Raw genomic sequence first — 16513 nt, forward strand, 5'->3', positions numbered from 1 at the left:
TAAATTCCCCCACTCACTTGGTTTTTCACCCAATACCTTCTAAATCTTTTGTTGATATCTAGTAACCTAACGCCCGACCTGCTTGATTTTTTTTTCACTTAACTTTACTTGCAGATATCACGTCAAATCATATTTTTTTTATTGTAAACTGGGCACACAGTGTGTGATCATTGATCCACATATCAGTCTTTACTAACACATGTTTAATTCTTATTTAATGGTTGAAGTAGTGATCCATGATTTTTCATCAAATACAACCATTTATCTCCCTTCAGCGAGTTATAGTCAGTCTTATTTGATCTAATGGGAGCACCGGGGGCAGAAAAGCAGGCCAGGTGTGTATTTAAGAGTGGATTTAGGGCGCTGGGAATGTGAATCAGCGTTCTCCTTCTGTCACTCCCTCTGAGGTTACACCATTAGGTCACGTCCCAAAAATAGCAGTGGGCACGGTTTCAAGAGTGAAATGCGTCCAGCATCAGTGCTGCAAGCGCGCCTGCCAGTGTGAGATTTCTCTGGGAATAGTTGGCCACTTTCCAGGCTGAGCTTTTCCTCTCCCTCCTCCGCCTCCTCACTCCCATGTATTCCCTCCTCCGGTGTGACTGGCAGATGGCCTGCATTTCTGCACCGGCACATGGGCTCCATGTGACGGACAGCAGTGTAAACATTCACACAAACACCATCATCTTTTTTACAATTTCCCCTCATCTGCCTTTGATTGTCATATAGCAGCTGCAAATGAATGAGCACCACATGCGTTTACCCAACTTTAATAACATGCGACTTCCTCAAGTATTCTCAGTTGAAAGATGGTTTCATTGGAAGTGTTGGCTGACAGGACATGATGGGTTTAAGTAGAGGATTTTGGTCCATATTGACCGTGATGACATCATACAGTTGCTGCAGATTTGTCAGATACTTATCAATGATGTGAATCTCCTTTTCCGTCGCATCCCAAAGGCACTCAAGTAGAGACCATTCAAGTTTAGTTCACTTGTGATCAGTTTTGTGGAAACTATCTCAAGATGAATTGCATGTTTTGACACTGTTTAACATTGTGGAGTGGAGTGGTTCATTGGCTTGCCTTTTGCTGCTAAAATAAAAACATGCTATTTTTTGTGTTTATAGTAAGCTTTTTGCTTGTGTTGTCTTTGACTGAGATGCCCTTGCATCTTTTTACAGCATTTCTAATTCTCGTTATCAATATTAATAGACTGAAGGTTTTGATTTAATCACGTTAAAATAATACATATCGTTGTTATTTATTTGAGTGATTGTGAGCATGTAACTGACAACCAAGAAGAAAAAGTATCCCAAGCATTTAGGCTTGATATAACCTTAACCTGAATTGTTCATTAAATCCTCCTCCTCTTGTGTTCCAGGATCTTTCTGGCTCGATCGACGACCTGCCCACTGGTACAGAGGGAGCCCTGAGTCCAGGGGTGAGCACTTCAGGGGTGTCCAGCAGTCAGGGAGAGCAAAGCAACCCGGCCCAGTCCCCATTCTCCCCACACACTTCTCCCCACCTGCCCGGGATACGAGGTCCGTCGCCTTCACCTGTCGGTTCACCTGTCAGCGTGACGCCATCCCGCACTGGGCCCCTGTCTCCGGCTGCTGTTCCAGGTATGGGTCGATGTCATTCAAATCCATATTTACAACACCACATATCTACCCCAGCCTTAACTGCCTGCAAAGAAAGAAAGTTAATCTCAAACCAAACGTCAATGAAGTGCAAAATGTTTGGAATTTGGTTCCCTAAAAGTTTTTCAAACCTCTATGGTAACTGGGTTGCATTTGAAAAATAATGCAAGTTGATGGCAGAATGGGGCCACAGAGGACTCTTGCTACACTGCCAGACACGTATTGAATTACTCTAGTACTTATACTCTTTCCATTGTGGTGTCTCTGCTGATTAAATATTGAGCATATCAACAGTACTTAATTTAAAATAATATTTTCATGCCTGAGCAATTGTTTAGTGCATCTTCTTGCAGGGTGAATGGACACAAAGCTGTCGATGGTCAAGCTCACTATGCTGACCTGTGCAGATTCGCATTTTGGTCGCGTGTTCGTCAATTCACTTGATCAAGAAACCTTTGATGTTAAGATTAAATATGAAAGTTTCATCTCTACGGCCTCTATCTCCTACAATAGCTGAGCTGCTTGATACTGTTCTATGTAAGGTATATTGACTTCAAGAGGAAGCAATGAGCACACTTCTTCAGGATCTCAGAAAGATGAAGAGTGAAACCTCCTGTTATCTGGGTATTGATCCCATCCTGTCTCCTTTCCACATTACTGTGAACAAAAGTTGGAGCTCAGCAAAAAATCCAATCAGGCTTTTGCTCCCTGTGTCTGCTGTAAGAATACAAGTGACTCAACAAAATAAAATCTTCTCTTTGAAATGTTTGTTTGTGCTTGACCTCCCGCATCTCAACCCTATTTCTCTTCTGAACGGCAGGTAATCAGATGCCTCCTCGGCCTCCCAGTGTTCAGTCTGATGGCATCATGCACTCTTCCATGAACCAGTCAGCCATGGCACAGGAGAGGGGTGAGTATGCTTGGCCTGTCTCGAATAGGATCAACTTATGAAACTCATTGATGCCAAGAGAACTATCGTGAAGGTGTACTTTTTAGTTACACAGTGGTGTATGTCGGAACTACGCCGAAAAATTTAGAATTTGACTCAAATTTAGTGACATCGGGTGTGGGTTTTGATCGTTAATATTTATATTAGGGTTGCTTGATGAGATCATTATACTTCTTTCTTTTCATCCTCAAACATCACTTTGATTCCCATTCTTTGCAGTTTTCTTTAACCATTACAAGTCTAGAATCATGGAAGTTTTTCATCGATTTTATTAAATGCTCTGTACTATGAAGATATTTCCGGGTCTGATGACATTTAAAATGTACTTTTCCTAATCAAAAACAAATCTTATGGATAATATTAAAAAAAATAATAATTTCTTTTTACATTCTTCAATCCTGGACTCACATTCTCACCTCCCTCCTCAGTGTACATGCGGAACCCACAGATGCCTCCTTACGGCTCTCCTGGACAACCAGCCTCCGCCTTATCTCCTCGCCAGTCTGCCGCGATGGGACCCTACCCCCAGAACAACTCCATGGGAAATTATGGGCCTCAGGGTGGCCAGTATGCTCCTCAAGGTAAAATGGTCTTATTTATGAAACAGGTTAAGAAGTGAACCTTGATGATGAACTATAGTATTACAAGATATAAACCAGATTGTTTCCTTAAACACTTTTATGTCGTCCATATATTCTTGCGGTTTTACTCAGTGTGGAGCATGTCCTGTAATTGAAAAATATGTTTCCACAACCTCCAGGGTACCCTCGTCAGCCTGGATATGCAGGGATGCCCAATGCCAACTACCCAGGTGGTCCAGCCATGGGTGGCTCCATGAACTCCATTCCTGTTCAGGGAGGAGGTGCCCCGTACGCCGGAATGCCCGCTGGACGACTAGGCCCCGGTCAGATGGGCAACAGACCGTACGGCCCAGGCATGGGCTCAAACATGGGGGGCATGCCTCCTCAAGTCGGCACAGGAATGGGCCCTCCCCCTGGTATGAACAGAAAAGATGGTGGACCTTCGATGCACCATGGACCTACAAACTCTATCCATAACAGGTACTTTTTAATCCAGACTTGGTAGAAAGAGAATAAATTTGACAATTTAGTTTTTTCTTAACCAAGTCCTTATGTTTTTAGGCCACCTGGCTACCCAAACATGTCCCCCGGCATGATGGGAGCAGGTTCCCCATATGGCCCTGGCATGAACAGCATGCATGGCATGATGACTCAGGGAGGACCAGGTCCATATCCGATGGGAGGAAACATGCCCAACAGTGGCCCAGGTAAGATGACACACAAGGCTCCAATCTTTTCTTTCAACAACTCCGATAAATACATGATAGTGCTTTTGTAATACGTAAACATAACTTTTACACAAGTAGACCAAGCTTATCTCATCTTTTCATCTCTCAGGGATGGCCCCCGGTTCAGAGTTCGGCATGGATAAGATGAGCGGTGGCCCGAAGATGAACAACAAGGTTGAAGGGACTCCTAAACCCGAGACCAAAAAGGTAGCTATGTTAGTCCAGAGTAGAACCGGTGGTTAAAAACCATTGTTCATGGTATGTCTCTCCTGCAGAAGTCCAGCTCTTCCACCACCACTAACGAGAAGATCACGCGGCTGTACGAGTTGGGCCCGGAACCTGAGAGGAAGATGTGGGTGGATCGGTATCTGGCCTTCTCCGAGGAGAAGGCCCTGGGCATGAACAATCTCCCGGCTGTCGGGCGTAAACCTCTGGACCTGTTCCGGCTCTACGTGTCCGTCAAAGAGATCGGTGGTCTCACACAGGTACATCGAAGATGCCGACCAATCCTTTTGTTTCAAATCTCTAAAGTATCTTTTCCTCAACTCATCTCTGCCAGGTGAACAAGAACAAGAAGTGGAGGGAGCTGGCCACCAGCCTCAACGTCGGGACGTCCAGCAGCGCTGCTAGTTCGCTCAAGAAACAGTATATCCAGTGTCTATACGCTTTCGAGTGCAAGATTGAGCGTGGTGAGGACCCGCCCCCTGATATCTTCAACGCAGACAACAAAAAGAATCAGCCCAAGATTCAGCCTCCAAGCCCAGGTGCGTTGTGTAATCACTCTTTGGATTAACTTTATTTGATTGTTTATTTGTTCAAGCATTAATGAGCAAAATAAGTAAGACTGAACATAGTAATTTCTATTATAAAAAAAAATCAGTTTAGTCTATTGCATCAGCGGCATTGCTTCTCTGAGGGAGCTGATAAAGAACGCTGCCAGTATGTTGGACATGAAAGGGTATGAAGTCCCCACCTCCTCCCCTCACACAGTCCTACCCACCTCTTGCAGTTTCCTCCTCCTATTTTTAGCACAGGGAAATCCTCGCCTGGGGGGAAGCGGCGCTAGCTCGTGTGCAAGCTCCTGCTTGTGTGTGTGTGTGTGTGTGTGTGTGAATGTGTGAGAGGGCGCAGGGAGGGGGGTGAAGGGGAGGCGACGAGGGTTGATGTGAGAAACAGTGAATACATGTGACCTGCCAATGACCTCGTCTGTGTGTACCGCTTAAGTGAATGGAAACCTGTGAGTCATCAGACGGGCCTGCTGATAGTAACAGTCTGGGTCTAAAGTTACAGAAGAGATCCACTCACACTCCAAACATTCTCGCCGCGCCGTGACAGCCTGACATGTCAAGTCTCACCCTTTAAGAGTGGCAATCTGTCACTTCAGTGCTTTCAAAATGACCTGGACCAGAATGAATCTGAGGAAGGTCTCACAATTCATCTTGAAACTCAAGATGTGCACTTCATCATTAATAAAATAAGCATTTACAGTAGTGCATTTTCTCAAAAATACCAAATGTTACACTTTATAGGTGAAAATAATGGTGTCACAATATTGATGAGTTTCGTTAATAATAAATTGATTTAAAAATGTTGCTGGCTTCAAGACCGTCTCACATTTCTGACATCATAATTCATTGTCGGTGAATTTAGCCTTTCACAATTTTTTGGGATGGAATTAAATCTTTGAAATGCAGATACCTGGGGATGTTGTAATTGCATGTAGTGTAGAGCAGTGGTTCTGGACTTTTCTGCACAGCGTCCTGGTTTAATCCCGACATAAAATTCACGGACCAACCTTCAGATTAAAACAGCAATTATAAGCCACATAGATTGTTTTTCACTCATTTCTTTTTGGGGTAAACATGACTGAAACGACTGTCTTGACAAGTTATTGTTACTTCAGAGAAAATACAAGTGAAATAATAAATGGAACAGAAATTGTATTTAAAAAAGAAAAACTTCTGTGCAGCCCAAAACAAATGGCTCATGGACCGTTACCAGTCCCTGGACCTGGGGTTTGGGACCACTGGTGTAGAGCATGGTTTCAACATTTTAAATACAGTTTGAAATGCATAACATTTATTTTGATCCCTATGTTGGTTGGAACTTGGAATTATTTTTTGAGCGAGGAATACCAAAGCTTTGATTTTCTTCTGAATCATCTCTGTGTAGGATGCTCAACTTGTTGACTCATCATTTTACATCATTCAATATGTTTTAGTTAAGGAAGTGGGTCATACTTTTTTCCCATTTTTGCCAAGTTTAAGGTACCTGGGTAGGTACAAGTGACTCATGTAGCAAATAAATATTCTGCAATACTACAGCAACACTTCACACCTTTGACTATTTATCCATGAGAACCTAACTCTCATATGATAGAAACTATAAATTATCTCTTGGATGCAAAGTTTTAAAGATGTTCCAAATATTTGTCATTTTTGACATGTCTCAATATAGCCATTATACATGACATAGATCCTTTTGCTCAGCAAGTGTTTTTTGGGCTTGCAGCTGGTTCTGGATCCTTACAAGGCCCACAGACTCCGCAGTCCACCAGTAGTTCCATGGCGGAAGGGGGAGACCTCAAGCCGCCAACGCCGGCCTCCACCCCTCACACACAGATGCCTCCGATGCCTGGAATCAGGTATGTGTTGTTCCCTGAACCACTTGTGTGTACATGGAGTGACCAAAACACAACTAGAGGTCCTACATCTGATTCTGTTGTCCTGCTATCTACAGATGAAAGTCAGTGTAACGTTTTGTTAGATTGATCTTATTGTATTAGCATCGAACAAAGTATAATTTAGTAACCAGTACTAAAGGTACTGGTATCTGTAACGATATCGAAACCCAGTCATATGCGTATAACCCTTTTGTTAATGTGTCAAGATGAAAGACCTCTACCACTGCATATGTATTTCTGGAAGCCAGGGAGGTCGTTCACTTTGACCCTGATGCAACACAAGGGATAACCTAGTTTTAAGTGCCTTATACACTCAAATTCCCTCTCCTGCAGAAGCAGCGTAAACCTTCAGGACCCCTTTGCTGACGGAGTAGACCCTGCTTTCTCCAGGAGAAACGCCATGACTCCCAACTCTCAGAACTACCAACCTGGAATGGTTGGCCCTGAGATGATGGGTCGCATGGGCCCCTACGAGACCAACAAGGACCCCTTTGGTGGCATGAGGAAAGGTAATTGTCCTGCTCGTATGAAATGTAATGGAGGTTTGTTTTTTTTAGAAGCTACAATAAACAACCTTTTTTGGTCACTTGTAGTGGGAGAGCAGTTTATGCAGCCGGGATCCAACAGTGGGATGGGGGAGCAGTACAACAGAGTCCCGCCGGGGCCCATTGGTGGTATGCAGATGGGTCAAAGGCCACAGCAGTATCCCTATGGATATGATCGCAGGTACATACAACACTATTTTTAGGGATGGAGATGTGGGTTTGTTTCGTCCAAAAATAAGAACGTATGGATTTTAATTTTGACAGAGCGGAGCCTGGAATGGGCCCTGAGGGCAGCATGGGACCGGGAGGCCCTCAGCCAAATATGATGCCCTCTGTGGCAGACTCTGGGATGTACTCGCCCAGTCGTCCTCCCACACAGCAGCGGTAAGTAGTCTCAGCTGGATTCCCTGTTGCCTGTGTTTTTGTTTGCAATATCTCTGGTCTCTTTACTGGACACGTATAGTCATCCCAATGTTTTATTCTATAATCTCCAAATAATAATGTGGTGGAACAAGTGATTCTTCAGTATCGAAACTTTGGTAAACAGATTAAAAAAAAAAATTTGTTTTAACTATGTGCACCATATTGTGTGTTTAATAAAACCCAGACATCATCAGATGGAAATATGTAACTAAATGTAACAGTTTTAAGATTTATTTTAACACTCACTTATTAATGGACTTGGATATAAAATCTATATATTGACTGACTAGTTAATTGTTCGAATAAATATTTCTGGTTGTTTGACGGTCATTTTTGATGTTTTTTTCTCTTTCAATGTTCGGTATATCCAGACACGAAGCATACCCCAATCAGTACCCTGGCCAAGGAGCGCCCCCTGGTGGACCATATTTGAACCAACAACCGGGAATGTATCCACAGCAGCAACCGGTGAGAATGTTGCTAATGCTAATGTAGCTCTAATATTTTTTGGTTATTTATAATACAATTATCATGCGAACTATATATGTTATCAAGCTTGGTCAAGTTAAAAATAATAATTATAAAATTAAAATATAAAGCTCAAATGTAAATCAATTATATTTTAGTGTAATTATGCCACAATGAAAAATGAAATATTGTACATTATTTAGTTTAACATACATTTTCAAAAATATTTAAATAAAAAAATAACTATGGACAAGACGTATGAACTTTGCATTAAAGATATTTTATACACACTAAAAGAAGGGTAAGAGAAACTTGGGTAAAAAATGATTAGATTACATACTTAAAATAAGAATTGCCTATTATTTGACCGGTGTACAAATAAAAGCATTGTGTGAATAATGAACAATTATGTTGTCAGTACTCCATACAACAAACATTTTTAATATTGTCTACCAAATCCAAGGCCTGATGTTGTCTCTGAATGCTCTCTCATTGTCCTCTAACAGAACTATAAGCGGCCAGTGGATGGTGGGTACGGTCCTCCAGCCAAACGCCATGAGGGGGAGATCTACAACGTTCCATACGGCCAGCAGCAACAGGGCCCCCAATCATCTGGGCCGCAAGGCCAGCAGGAAATGTACAATCAGTATAACGCATACTCTGGTGGGGAGCGAAGACCACCTGGCCCCCAGAACCAATTCCCATTCTCATTCAGTCGGGAGCGAGGACCGTCATCTACTGGACCTGCGTCTCAGTCATCGATGCCTCCACAGATGATGGGAAGCCAACTATCGTCAGGTCCGGACGGCCCCCAGGGTCCAATGTGGCAAGGCCGCGGTGAAATGGGCTACCCAAACTACCCGAATCGTCAGGGTCCGCCAGTTCCCGGTCAGGGCTCTGGATTCCATATGAACCGTTCAGAGGACATGATGCCATCAGACCAACGCATGAACCATGATGGTCAGTGGCCCGGACATAGGGGGCAGCCCCCTTACGGGCCCGGGACTTCTGGACCACCCATGACGAGACCCCTGCCATCCACATACAATTCACAGAACCACATTCCCCAGGTGTCCAGTCCGTCTCCGATGCCAAGGTCCATGGACAGCAGGACATCTCCCAGCAAGTCGCCATACATGCACCCTGGCATTAAAGTCCAGAAAGCTGGGCCTCCAGTACCCGCCTCACACATCGGCCAGGCTCCTGTGCAGCAGCCCATGATCAGGCGGGACGTAGCATTTCCTCCTGGTTCTGTAGAGGCGTCCCAACCACACCTCAAACCACGGCGGAGGCTGACAATGAAAGACATTGGTGACAATTTGACCTCTTTAGCACCAGAGTGCTGCTGATGTATGTCATGCTGACGGCAGATCTTGTGTTCACAGGGACTCCCGAGGCGTGGAGGGTCATGATGTCCCTCAAGTCGGGTCTGCTAGCAGAGAGCACGTGGGCCCTCGACACCATCAACATTCTACTGTACGACGACGGCAGCATCTCCACCTTTAATTTGTGCCAGGTAATGTTTTTTTCATCCTTTTATGTTGCTTGTCGACTCTGCTCTTGTACTTGTTTATAGTGTCCATGGTCGTCCTGCAGTGTTTTATGCTAACTTTCTTCTTCTCTGCAGCTTCCAGGCTTCCTGGAGCTGGTGGTTGAGTACTACAGACGCTGCCTGATCCAGATCTTCGGCATCCTGAAGGAGTATGAAGTCGGAGACCGTGGCCAGCGTCTCCTCTTAGACCCTCTTGGTGCCGATGAGGACTCTGACGACGACATCCTGATGCCGGAAGGGGAGGACATGGATACGGATGAGGAGGAGGATGAAGAGGAGGAGACGGAGGACAAACGGGTCGCCCCCCTGCTCCCCTCACAAGTGCAGGTGAAGGAAGAGGAGGACGAGGAGGAGGAGAAGACCTCGCCGCACGAGGAGAAGGAATCTTTGGTGAAAGACAGCATCGTTGCTACCTCAGGGCCCACTCAGGACCCCCAACTCTGCTTAGAAAAACCCAAGCAGGCGAGCAAGTTCGACAAACTCCCTATCAAGGTGGTGAAGAAGAAGAATCCCTTCGAGCTGAGCCGCTCAGCCAATCGGGGACAGAGAAAGAGCTTCGACAGCGGCCTCATACACTGGAGCATTGGGGGGGGCGACACCACTGAGCACATCCAGACCCACTTTGAGAGCCACGGCCGCCTCCTGGAGGGCCACAGGGGCTCGTCGATATCTACTGAGAAGAGCAAGAAGGTCCAGGCAGAGAGGACGACGGGTGACTCCGACCAGTCCAGTGAGAAGCCTCACCAGCCGCCATCAGAACCACCTCCAACAGGGGGCGCTTCTCCTCCTCCTCCTCCTCCTCCTCCTCTTCTTCCAATCGGTGCGACCCTCACTGCCACCATCGACGACGTGCTGTGTGCTCGCCCCGGGTCCGTCACGGAGGAGGCGGTGCGGGGAGGAGCCGTGGAGCAGAAGGAGAACGGCAAGTACCTGTTCAGCATCAACCTGGAGCAGCAGAACCGCCGCAACATCAAGATCCTGGAGGACGAGCCGCACAGCAAGGACGAGACGCCGCTGAGCACGCTGGCCGACTGGCAGGACTCGCTGGCACGACGCTGCATCTGCATCTCCAACATCGTGCGCAGCCTGTCCTTCGTCCCCGGGAACGACCAGGAGATGTCCAAACACCCGGGTCTTCTGCTGCTACTGGGCCGCCTGGTGCTGCTTCACCACCGTCATCCGGAGCGCAAGCAGGCGCCCGTCACCTACGAGAAGGAGGAGGAGGAAGATGAAGGGGTGAGCTGTGAGAGGGACGAGTGGTGGTGGGACTGTCTGGAGGTTTTGAGGGAGAACTGCCTGGTCACTCTGGCCAACATCTCCGGTCAGCTGGACCTCTCCATCTACCCGGAGAGTATATGTCTGCCCCTGCTGGACGGACTTCTGCACTGGGCCGTGTGCCCCTCGGCGGAAGCCTTGGACCCCTTCCCCTCCCTGGGCCCCCACGGCTCGCTTTCCCCACAGAGACTGGTCCTGGAGACCCTCAGCAAGCTCAGCATCCAAGACAACAACGTCGACCTCATCCTGGCCACGCCACCTTTCAGCCGGCTGGAGAAGCTCTACGGTACTCTGGTGCGGCTGGTCGGGGAGCGCAAGGTGGCCGTCTGCCGGGAGATGGCGGTGGTCCTGGTGGCCAACCTGGCCCACGGCGACGGCCTGGCCGCCCGAGCCATCGCTGTGCAGAAGAGCAGCGTGGGGAACCTGCTGGGCTTCCTGGAGGACAGTTTAGCCGCCACCCAGTACCAGCAGAGCCAGAGCTCCCTGCTGCAGATGCCGGGCGCCCCTCACTTCGAGCCCACCAGCGTGGACATGATGCGGCGGGCGGCCCGCGCCCTGCACGCGCTCGCCAAGGTGGAGGAGAACCACTCGGAGTTCACTCTGTACGAGTCCCGGCTGCTGGATATCTCTGTGTCGCCCCTCATGAACTCCTCGGTGTCCCAGGTCATCTGCGACGTACTCTTTCTGATCGGCCAGTCATGACAGGGCGGTCGCCTGTTCTGCCCCCCCACCCCCATGACCCCCACACCCATTTTGTATGTGTCTGTCATGTGTGAGTGAAAAGAGCATTTTTTTTAATTTATGCAAAATCAGCCTGGAACAACCCCCCCCACCCCCCCATCCCCCGTTCTTACCGAAGGATGGACCCTCATCGAGTAGCTTTGAGTTCAACGCCCGGCTGGAGACGAAGAGGAGTGGGACATTATCGTGTGTGTGAAATGACTTTCTGTTCTCATATCTTGAAAAAGAAAGTGTAACCAAGGTTGTCGTGTCACAGTGAGCTTTGGGGACTTTCCTTCTCTGGTGGTGGTGGTGGGGCTGGTGGGGGGGTCGCAGGGGGAGGTGTCTGCAGTGTGCACACGCTTCACACGGCCGGGTCAGGAGACCGCAGAGACTCAGAGGGGCTGTAGTATCGTTGCTGTAACTTTGGACGACAGAAACCACATGACCTGCGGCAGCAGGCGCTATTTCTGTACTGTACACTTTAAAACTGTAAACATACTGTAAGAAAACCTGTTTCACACTGAGATCGCTGGCTTGGCAGCAAACTGTAGTTTTTAAAAACTGTTTTAGTTCATGACGAGAGAGAGAATACGGCTTTCCCCCCAAAGTATGGTGAACCTACAACACCCCGACCTCTTCTTTGTTTCTTGATTGTAAGACTTGACCCTTCTCTAAAAGTCTCGGGCTGCTGCTCAGCCTCAGCTGCAGCTGCTCTGTAAATATGTTGTTGTACATGACACTTCTCTTTCTCACCTTCTGTTGCTTCACCATTTTTTAAGACGCCATGTGATTTCTCTGCCGCCTCTCCTCGGCGGCAGGAAGGGTCGCCCCCAACACAACTTCAGAGAATCCAAACAAAAGCATGGTTCCATCTGAGCTTATTAAAATGATGAAGAAAGCGTTTTAATCTCGGTTTCTTTTCAGTTATGCGGATTCTGCATATTTGTATTTCAGATGTAGCTAAGACTTGTTGTAAATTCCTCTTTTTTTCCTTTTTTTTGGCTTAATGAATATCATTTATTCAGTATCAAATCTTTATACTATATGTTCCACGTGTTAAAAATAAATGTACATTAAATCTTTGTAAGATTTTTGACGCAGATTTATTTTTATAACAATTCTTCGCATTCCCACAAGACAAAGCAGCAGCCACAGATACACCAACATGACGAAACCTCACATTTAGATTTGTCAACGGTTCATTTTTGATGTTTAAACATGGACTAAACCAAGGTAACATCAACACCTCTTTAAAACAAGTGTTTGCACTCTTATCTAGTCTTGCTCCCACTCACATTACTTCCTGTGAGGTGAATTATTTGCTTCAATGGTCGAAACGATAAAAGCTGTTTCAAGGCATCTGAGGACGGTAACATTTGAATTGGGAGAACACAAACGTTTCTATAGGATGAAACTGTTTCACTATATTAAAAAATATATTTGGTTTTCTAGTCAAAAGTTGGCCAATGTAACAAATTCAATTTCCCAAGGGGCTTCTTGACTGCTCTGAGGATCCAACAAGCCAAAGAAAATCTTGATATGAGAACTTGTATACATTTATTTAAATTAATGAAACTTATACCAAAGGTTAATATCCAAGATCACTTGATTTCTAAGCCATTTTGACAGTTTTAAAACATTTTAAAAGAAAAGGTTATTTTTTTAACTTTCAAGATAAATGTTCTATCAGATCGGCCAGAAAGAAAATGCAGGTGACCAGCAATGAATGCAGTTCTAGTTAAATTAGAGAAAACCTATATACAAGAGTCTTTAGATAAAAAAAATAAAGATAAAAAAAAATTGAGTGGAACTTTTCATTGATAATTGGCTACAGAAATCAGTCAAAGGGCTGCACTTTGCCCAGGTCTATATAGGACCAAGTTGTCCAACAAATTTCAATTTTTTTTTTTTTTTTAAATGGAGCTCCAACCAGGAATTGAAAGGTTAAAAGTGTAAACTAGCTAAAGCTTATTGGTTAATTTTCAAAACATGTTGCTATATAATTTGAAAATTGTTTAAAAATCCCCCCCCCCCCCATCAGATATTAACACACCAAGACCTCCCTGGACACCTTTTATCCCACACCCATTTGATATACTGTCACATTTCCATAGGGGCCGACTGTTTTGTTTGGTCTCTTTCCCCACTTTAAATGGCCAAACTGCAACATTGCAAACAAGAGTTTGTGAAAGATAATTTGGGAAACAACTTGGTTTAAAAAGAAAAAAGGCTTGACTTATGAAATCTTAAAGTAGCAGCATTCCACTGTTTTTTTTTAGAATCCCTTATTAGTCCCGCGAGGGGAAATTCAACCATTCACACATACTGATGGGAGTAGGCATGCACACTTGTGCCAAGTTCACCATCAGGGTGAAGTGTCTTGCTCAGGGACACAACACCACAAGCTTGTCTGGAGCTGGGATTGAACCTGCAACCTTTTGGACTGCAGGCAACCACTCTACCATCTGAGCTATGTCCCCCCAACTTCCACTTGTACATTCATACTTTAGGGACAAGTTAAATTATCCTGCATTTAATGTTACTGGTAATATTAACTTTACATTAGCAGTGTTGAGACTAACTCATTGTAAAATGTCAAGTTTTAAATCCATTACATAAGTCATGTAATGAACCCACACTAGCACACCAACGATGGTGGTCTCTAGAGACCTACACCATTTTGATTCAAAATGTCCTGTGACAGCTTGGCGAATGAGTCTTATGCCAAACAGTGAGCCATCTGACCAATTCTCAGTTAAAAAAATAAAATAAAAGCCAGGCATCATTTCACACAAGTTTTTGGCCGCCGTTTTTAGACATCCTTAGTGGTGGATAAACCCACGTTTGTGGAGATTGTCAGATAAGTTTAGATTCAAAGTTTCTCTCCAAATGTATAAATAGTTCGATTTCAAATGTCAAATGAATAAACCAAGAAATGAGTTTCTTCAAGCAAAACCAGTGCGCAAAGGGGTGAAAGCTTGACATTATTTATTTGGTTTCACGTCATTAAAACACTTTAAGCACTTCTTAATTTGTCCACTGGAGGTCGTTGAACACATAGCTAACGATTCTTCAAAGCTCAGCGGCTGCAAAGAGAAGTTGGTCAGTACTTTGATTTAAAAAAACAAAAACACATCCAATACTCACAGTTGTCCAAACGGTGGCTGGTACTTTATCCACTTGCTGGCATGATGAGCTTTGGGAGTCTTTGGCTTGACGGGAGCATGCATCTGTGAAGGAGCGGTGGATTCCGTCACCTCAGAAAGACTTGGCAGGCTCTTCAGCGGCTTTGGCACACTGGCCTGTTGGCGACTTGTGGAGCCGGAGGACGTCCTGGAAGTGGACCCTTGGTGGAGCCTGGCAGAGTTCCACTGCTGCTTCAAGACATTGTCTGCACCTGCAGGGCTAGCATGCGGTCTCGAGGCCTGGTTGAAACTAGAAGACTGCCCCTGTGGAGTGTAGACTGGGCTAGTCTGTGCTCGTGTTGGATCATTAGAAATGATAGGAGTCTTCTGGGGTCTTGAAACCTGCTGGAGGCTGGTAGAGCTAAACTTATTCATGTCTCCTACCTGGTTCCGAGTAGCAGAGCTAGTTTGTGGCCTCGATGCCGATTGGAAGATGGTGGAACTCACCTGCGGCCTTGAGACGCCACTGTGACCAGCCGAGCCAACCTGTGGCACAGAGGAGATGGCAGGGGTCTGCTGGTGTCTGGCAGAGCTTTGTTGTGGTCTTGAGGCCTGCGGGTAACTAGTGGAGCCAGAGGTGGTCTGTGGCCGTGACACCTGGTATGGTTTAGAGGAGCCGAGGCCTTGGTTCTGAGGAGTCAGGCTAGGCAGTGGTCTTGACACCTGATGGAAACTTGCGCTCGTCTGTGGCGCCGAGACGGCTGCCTGGTGACCAGCTGAGCTGGTCTTCGAAGAGTCACCCAACCGCCTAATAGCAAATCCCCCAAAACGGTCGGGAATGGTGTGGACCTTTGTCGGGGCAAAGCGCTGACCTGGCTTGAGAACCTGCGAAGCGTCAACATGCGACGCCTGAAACCCTGGTTGAGCAGTTAGTTTGGAGGCGCCAGTGAAGAGTGACCCACTGGACGGAGAGGGTTTAGAGGCAGAACCATGTGGCCTCACTCGTCGACCCGCAGCACTCGCTGAAGTACGGGTCCGAGCAGGCAGGTTTGGTTTGGGCCCGGATCCTTGAGAGGCCGGTCTGCGAGCATCCTCAGGTGCAACGTTGCCGCCCGCACCGAAGGCGCGAGGCACCAAAGGACTTGTTTGCTTCTTGCCGTATTTGCTCACTGCACTGCCACTGACAATGGCTGAGGACAACCGGAACTGCGGCTTCTTCTCTGGTGCCACAAGACTGGTCGCCTGACTGGTGGGTTTGAACAGTGAGCTGCGGTGAACGAACCTGCCATTTTGTTCAGGAACCGTCAGGAGTCTTTGGCTCAGACCAGCAGTGGAGGTCTGTCTGAGTTCACCCGGGTGACTTACTGACACGCGTCGTCTCGGTCCGACACCCTGTTGCAAAGCACCGGCGTTCATCCAGCTTTGGCTTAGAGCTGGAATAAAGAAAGCAGAGTCAGTCCCCGGTCCACAGACGGCGGCGGATCCTCTCACCTGGAGAAGCCCACGAGCAGCACACATGTTCCAGACGGACAAACACAACCAGCAAGATCCTGCAGGGAACACAAGTAAGAAGCCATCAAGTGTGTTGAGAGGGTCTCAGCTTCAACTCACCCCAGATGAACTCCACAAGCCATTTCTGCGTGTCTGGCCCTGTAGCAACACCACCTGTCGTCTCTGCAGGTGAGAGCAGCAGAAGAAGCCAGAAGCAGCCAATCACCTGCTGATGAGGAGACGACGCGCAGCTGCTCTGAGATAAAAAAACGTCAGGAAAATGTCTCTTATGTTGTCACTCCATTTGTGAAATATGATAATAATAATAATTT

General features: G+C 46.5%; 1 protein-coding gene across 2 annotated transcripts in view; it reads left to right on the forward strand.

Moving 5' to 3' along the window:
- Positions 1-12647, forward strand: part of arid1ab (AT-rich interaction domain 1Ab) — a 37754-nt gene extending 25107 nt beyond the window's left edge. The window contains exons 5-20 of one of the 2 annotated variants that reach the window (XM_087787480.1): positions 1380-1620; positions 2459-2548; positions 3016-3168; positions 3348-3648; positions 3730-3875; positions 4006-4103; positions 4172-4381; positions 4456-4660; positions 6408-6546; positions 6916-7088; positions 7173-7305; positions 7389-7508; positions 7919-8015; positions 8522-9326; positions 9401-9531; positions 9643-12647. In XM_087787480.1, coding sequence (XP_087643606.1) covers positions 1380-1620; positions 2459-2548; positions 3016-3168; positions 3348-3648; positions 3730-3875; positions 4006-4103; positions 4172-4381; positions 4456-4660; positions 6408-6546; positions 6916-7088; positions 7173-7305; positions 7389-7508; positions 7919-8015; positions 8522-9326; positions 9401-9531; positions 9643-11544 — 4944 coding nt within the window. In that variant the 3' untranslated portion in view covers positions 11545-12647. Of the gene's footprint in view, positions 1-1379; positions 1621-2458; positions 2549-3015; positions 3169-3347; positions 3649-3729; positions 3876-4005; positions 4104-4171; positions 4382-4455; positions 4661-6407; positions 6547-6912; positions 7089-7172; positions 7306-7388; positions 7509-7918; positions 8016-8521; positions 9327-9400; positions 9532-9642 lie in introns of both variants that reach the window. The other variant, XM_087787481.1, reaches the window with a different exon arrangement.
- Positions 12648-16513: the final 3866 nt, after the last annotated feature.

Source organism: Callionymus lyra, chromosome 3 (genome assembly GCF_982586985.1).
Source record: "Callionymus lyra chromosome 3, fCalLyr1.hap1.1, whole genome shotgun sequence".
Lineage (NCBI taxonomy): Eukaryota > Metazoa > Chordata > Actinopteri > Syngnathiformes > Callionymidae > Callionymus > Callionymus lyra.